Here is a 6,585-nt window from a genome sequence, read left to right on the forward strand (position 1 = left end):
TCGACAACTCTTGTGAGGATTCCATAGGCTGTCATAATTTACACCACTGCCTGTGGTTGTTCAGTTCCTCAACAATTCGTCGGATAGCGAGAATGTGGGATGTGGTTGACCGTCTCCTGTAGAATCCAGTCTGGTTCGGACGCAAAACTTCATCGATGATTGGTCTAATTCTGTTAAGCAGAAAGCGATTATAAATCTTGGCTGCAACTGGGGAAAGTGAAATTTCTTTGTAGTTGTCCGATTTTTTCTTTTTTTTTTCAGGATTTCCTCCACCAGATCCATTTAATTGAAAACAGGGACACCTCATGAAGGACGTGGCAATGTACTACGCACAGCGGCCATTGGTATATATATATATATATATATATATATATATATATATATATATATATATATATATATATATATATATATATATATATATGGGGGAGGGGTAATTTATGAACATCCATACCGAAATTGAATTACACGGAGGCTTCATTATGATATCCCCGTAGGGAATCGTCTGCTAAAATACATGCCATACGTGTTCGTATATGTTCATATTTATACATGTGGTGCTGCACAGCTTCTCTCAAACAATGGTCAAGATGACGTTAACTTTTTCTTCTGTTATCCTCTTTTGTATACAGAGTGACGCACCCTTTTTCATGAATGTGACGAATTAATAAGTAACCTTACTTTAAACGTTAGTACTTGCAATACTTTTTTCTATTTCTATTTAGATATTTAATTAATTTTTTTTTAAATTACTATACGTTTCTTATGAACTGTTATCCCGACTTAAAATTTATTTTCTGCGTGCAGGTTTTTGCTATTTTACTTCTATTGTTTAATAGGTTTGGGGAATCTTTAACGTTTAGAATGTAAAATTCCTCATTGAGACAAAATCTACACGCATCCTCTTAATTTCTACATGTACTACTTTTATTCGGCGTATTGTTGTTATATACGTGTGCGTGTATTTTTTTAATTAAAGTTTCTAATTATATATTGAAATGCAACACAAAGTTCATTTAGATAGCTCGATAGTGCAATAATAGAGCCCCAAATACATTTATTGTATCGCTTCACTGGAAAGACACTCATTTTCCTGCTCATCAAAATAATGTTCAGTTTAAAAAAACAAACAGCAAAGCATCACATCAATCTAGAGATACTCTTACTCACATGCAGTCCGATACATTCACAATTTGGAAGTTTTTTTTCTTCTTACAGCCTAGAATTATATGCAACGTGTCATCTACATAATCGAGAATTATCAGTACAAACGGTTTATAAGTTTTGATTTCTTTTTTAAGTTCTTACTGGTAGTCAGTTATTCTAAATATTTTAAAGTATATTCCTTTACACGAGCGTAGTACGGGTTGGAACGATAAAATTGTCGCGAAAAAAAGACGACATGATTCCATTTGCTTTTAATAAAACCCGAGTCTCTTTTTTTCCAGACCATCTACAATTTGGCCAGTTGTGTGCCAATCCCAAGAGCGATGGGAGCCTTCTATTATGTCTGAAAGTGACAATGTTCTAACGAACGAGATCGGAGATGCACCCCTGTACAACTCATGCTTTCTACCGAACCAATTTATGACAACAGGACCATTGCCGGCATCCTTAAAATGCATCGCTAGATTGTCACGAATAACAGGGACGTGCTCGGGGTGAGGAAAAAAGTTTACGGCCACGATTATGGTTATTGGTGTAGTTTCAAGTGAGGGCCAAAATGTAGCTGGATGTGAAGAGTGTGGTGATCCTCTGCTGCAATCACGTGGCCGCTGGCAGACCCTAGGTTGGGCAGCAGGAGTCTGCGCTAGCTCACAAGTCCAAAGAGACCGAGGATTGGCTTCAGAAGTAGAGCTACGATGTTGTACTTTTCTCTCACTGACCCTTCTACTCCCGACCTGAACCCGCTGGTCATATGCCGAGAACATCACTAACATGCCTTCCCAGAACACTAAAGCCAGTTTGACCACCGGCATCCGCCGAGTATTCGATGAGCTCCCGACGGCGCTTGTAAAAAAAAGCATGCTTCGAGTTATTATGCTTTATATCATCCTTCATTGCGGTTAATTAGTATATCTTTATAATGTAGTATATTTTTATAACCTAGTATATTTTTATAACTTAGTATATCTTTATAATGTAGTATATTTTTATAACTTAGTATATCTTTATAATATAGTATATTTGTTGTAGGGTAAGGAAACTTGGTTGTGCAGACCAAGCTTTGCTCAACTTAAACCCAAGGTACAGCCTGCAATACAAAAGAACATAACGTTCCTGAGACATATTGTAAAGACAGTGACATCTGAACAATGTACATATACAACAATAAATAGTGAGGTAAAGTAAGTAATGAAAGCGAGACACCCATATGTCTGCACCGATGCTGAGCTTGTTTCCAGCCAGTCTCCAAAACATAAACAAATATGAAAACGCTCGCTAGCGAAGTATGAAAATGTCACAGTAACAACAAAGTTAACCTACAAAACCAATATAACATTCTTCCCTCCTAGAAAGAAAATGATAGCACTGTAGGTATGCACTTACACAGCAGACCTTAGACAAACTAGAACAGAATTAATAATATACACAAACACATGTACACATCACCCCTCCTCTCAACTAAAGACATCTATACACCTGATTTAGTTCCAGCCATAGCTTATAGGAGGTTTTGAGATACGAGTAGATTTCCTTGTTTCACATGGAGTGTCATTTTCACAGTTCAAGTGTTTTACCTCCTCAGCAGCAGTCTCCTCCTGCACTGAGGCTGTCTGATCCTCTACGTTAGGTACCACAGGTGTTAGATGAGTCTGTCCAGGTTCCTTATGGGAAGTTCCTTGAATAGTTGAGGTGTCAGGACACCGGGCTAGATCACGGACAGATACCGTAGACTCTCGCTCGTCAGAGTACCTGATGATGGCATGGGTGGGATTACAGTCAAGAAGTTCAACGTGATCCACAAGAGGGTCATTCTTGCTGCTTCTTACAAACCGTCGCAGCAACACAGTACCAGGTGTCATTAACCAAGAGGGCAGAGAGTTTCCATTAGTCGAACGTCGTTGAAATGTAAAGAACCTTTCATGTGGCGTGGTGTTGGTAGAGGTACATAAGAGTGATCTTAAGGAGTGCAGCACATCTGGAAGAACCAGGTCCCAGTGAATATCGGACAAGTTATGGGACTTGAGAGCTAATTTGACAGATTTCCAAACTATGCCATTATATCGTTCCACTTTAGAGTTGCCTGTGGGGTGGTATGGGTACGTGCGACTGGTTGCAACTCCCTTTTGCGAAAGGTAGTCTTTTAGGTCCTTAGACATGAAGGAAGTCCCTTGGTCAGAATGAATGTAGTGTGGCATTCCACAAAGAGTAAAGATCTGCTCCAGACCGTTTATCACTGTCGAAGTGTTCATATTAGGACAAGGGAATGCGAAGGGGAAGCGTGAATACTCATCAACCACTGTCAGTAGGTAAGGGTCCCTTGAAATCAATGCTGAGCCGCTCCATCGGTTGTATTGCTTTTATTAGCCTCCCTTCTGCAGGATTGTAAAACCGAGGTTTTAAGTCTGCACAGATCCTTTCAGGAAGCACAAGTCCTCTTCACTTCCTCTGTGGAAAAGGGGAGATTTTTTGTTCTCACAAAATGCAGCAGTCTGGTTACCCCTGGATGACAAAGTCCATTATGAAGATCTGTAAGGGTTGATGATGTAAAAGCTGAACAACAAAATGCTCGAGTGAGAGTATCTGGCACCACATTTTCCTTCCCTGGTCGATATCTTATAGTATAACTGAAGGCTGCAAGCTCCAGTCTCCATTCTTGGATCTTGCTATTCTTGATCTTGGTACGTTTTCTAAAGTCAAACATGAATGCCACAGAACGTTGATCAGTCACAAGGTTGAAGTGACGACGTGCTAAGAAGTGGCTCCATTTCCTTACTGCTTCAATAATAGCAGTAGCCTCCTTTTCGACTATGTGGTAATGCAGCTCACTCCCTTGTAGTGTCCTGGACATAAAAGCAACAGGTCTGCCTCCCTGGTTAAGTACTGCAGAAACAGCAACATCAGATGCATCACACTCAACCTCAAAGGGCAGATCTTCATCCACAGAGTGAAGAGTGGCCGCCTCTAGTTCACCTTTGAGCTCATTAAATGCTTGTAGTGCTTTTTCATCAAGTGGAAACTTTCTTACTTTCACCAACGGTTATATTTTCTGCGATAAGTTTTGAATCCATTTAGCATAGTAGGCAGACATTCCTAGTGTCCTTTTTAAAGATCCAACATTTAATGGTGCTGGAAGCTCCTGTAAAGGACGAAGTCTCTCAGGATCTGGCCTTATGACTTCCTCCCCCACATAGTACCCAAGAATATTGATGGAGTTCACAGATTTTATAGTTTTTGACTCATTAAGGGTTATGTTCCTCTGACTGACAACCTTCAAAAAGCGTTGCACATTTTGGTCGTGCTCCGCTTGCTTGTGACCAGCAATAGTAATATTATCAAGGTATGGGAAGGTATCTTGCAAGTGTTCATCCTTGATTAACTTGTCCATAGCCCGCTGAAAAATGGCTACACCATTTGTGACTCCAAACGGCACCCTGCAAAACTGGTATAGGCAACCATTGGCTTCAAAGGCAGTGTATTTCCTCTCGGCCTCCTTTAATGGTATCTGATGGTAAGCACTTTTCAGGTCGAAAGTAGAGAATACACTGTATTTTGCCAAGCTGTTGACCATCTCATCAATTCTTGGAAGGAGTACGTATCCAGTTCTGTGTATTGATTAATTGTCTGTGAGTAGTCAATACACATTCGTTTCTTGTGTCTGTGTGTGGGATCCTTCACCACTACAAATTGAGCTCGCCAAGGGGACAAACTAGTCTCAATTATGTCTTCTTTGAGTAATCTGTTTACTTCTTCCCCAATAAATTCTTGGTCTTTCTTACAGAAGCGTCTTGACCTGGAAGCAATCGGCTTGCAATTAGGTTATAAATTAGGAAATAGAGAGGGCTCATCTAATGATGCTGTAGCAAGAGCACAGTATGCCTTGTCTCCCTTCAGAGTCAACTCAGGCCTGAGTCCTCCATACTCAAACTTTACACTCAAATGCATCTGCTGGAAATCCTGACCAAGGATCAAGTCTGAACAAAGATCTTTCATTATTCCTAGTCGTATACCTGAATAGTATTGGTTATTAGGGTTGAGTTGAAGGTCTGCTATTACAAATCCTGGATAACTAGTTGTCAGAGATTTCTGGGCCAAAGAGATACCCCTACTGGTTTTGTGCACTTTCAGCCCTAACTCCCGGGCAACCCGCTCATCAATCTAGCTGTCCGTGCTGCAAGAATCCACGAAAGCACTCACCCTCCGACCACCAATGGTTGCCGAGGCAGCAGCCTTCAAGAGACCCTGGGGAACATTAGTGACCAAAATATGAGAGGTGGAGCCGAAAGTTGTGGCCATTAAGCCTAAGGACACCCTTAACTTGAAGTCGCCCGACTTACACACCCGGGCAAAATGCCCCTTTTTGGCACATTTGTTACAAGTAGTCTCACGTGCTGGGCAGCGTTTCCGTCCATGGTAAGGACCACCACAAAAGAAGCACTTTTTGATATTACTACAGGTTGCAGCCACTGCTGATTTCTCATATGCCAGAACTTCCTGAGCTCCACCCTCCTCAGTAGTAGTCGCCGAAGATCCTTCCGAGGTCCGTGAAGCAACTACAGCAGCAGTGTGAGCAGTCCATGGAGTATAGGCATCAGCATTAGGCTGAGCCAGGTCTAGTGTGTAGGCTCTGCTGTAAGCAGCTTGCAGATCAAGATTGTCAATTTAAAGGAGGAGTTGGCGTATCAGGGGTGAGGCCATTGATAAAAGCATCGTGAATTGATTCCTCACTGTACTTTTCCGCACTCACAGCCTTAAAGTTACAATCCTTGCTTAACCTACGAAGTTCTCTGAGAAAGTCGTCAAGGGATTCACCCGGCTTCTGCTGTCTAGTTGCTAAGAGGTGTCTAGCAAAGATTTCATTGGGAGTTTTTACATATAATTTTTGCAGAGTAGAGATAGCAGAATCATAGTATTCCCAGTCTTCAATGTACTCAAATACATTATGGGTCACACAGATGACCAACGTCCGGAACGTATCTGGAACCTTGTCCCCGCACTCCTCAATGAAGTTCTTGAAGGTTCTGTACCAGTGGCGCCAATCCTTCGCTGCTGACGGAGCGCTGGGGTCGATGTCTAAGCGCGTGGGATGGAGCACTTTCTCCATGGTTGGTCGTAAGTTGAGGAAATTGTTGTGGGGTAAGGAAACTTGGTTGTGCAGACCAAGCTTTACTCAACTTAAACCCAAGGTACAGCCTGCAATACAAAAGAACATAACGCTCCTGAGACATATTGTAAAAACAGTGACATATGAACAATGTACATATACAACAATAAATAGTGAGGTAAAGTAAGTAATGAAAGCGAGACATCCATATGTCTGCACCGATGCTGAGCTTGTTTCCCGCCAGTCTCCAAAACATAAACAAATATGAAAACACTCGCTAGCGAAGTATGAAAATTGTCACAGTAACAACAAGGCTA

The 6,585-nt window shown here is 41.4% G+C and overlaps 1 protein-coding gene across 1 annotated transcript; it reads right to left on the reverse strand.

Annotated features, from left to right (window-relative positions):
- Nucleotides 1-5,821: 5,821 nt before the first annotated feature.
- On the reverse strand, nt 5,822-6,268 carry LOC145276661 (uncharacterized). Its single transcript, XM_080127850.1, has one exon. It carries the CDS (start codon nt 6,266-6,268, stop codon nt 5,822-5,824), a length of 447 nt encoding a protein of 148 aa, XP_079983976.1.
- Between the last annotated feature and the right edge of the window lie 317 nt (nt 6,269-6,585).

Source organism: Euprymna scolopes, chromosome 5 (genome assembly GCF_053919585.1).
Source record: "Euprymna scolopes isolate OS-2025 chromosome 5, ASM5391958v1, whole genome shotgun sequence".
NCBI classification, from domain to species: Eukaryota; Metazoa; Mollusca; class Cephalopoda; order Sepiida; family Sepiolidae; genus Euprymna; species Euprymna scolopes.

Coding starts and splice junctions, on each gene's coding strand:
- LOC145276661 (XM_080127850.1), bottom strand. CDS start 6,268: ATGGAGAAAGTGCTCCATCCCACGCGCTTAGACATCGACCCCAGCGCT.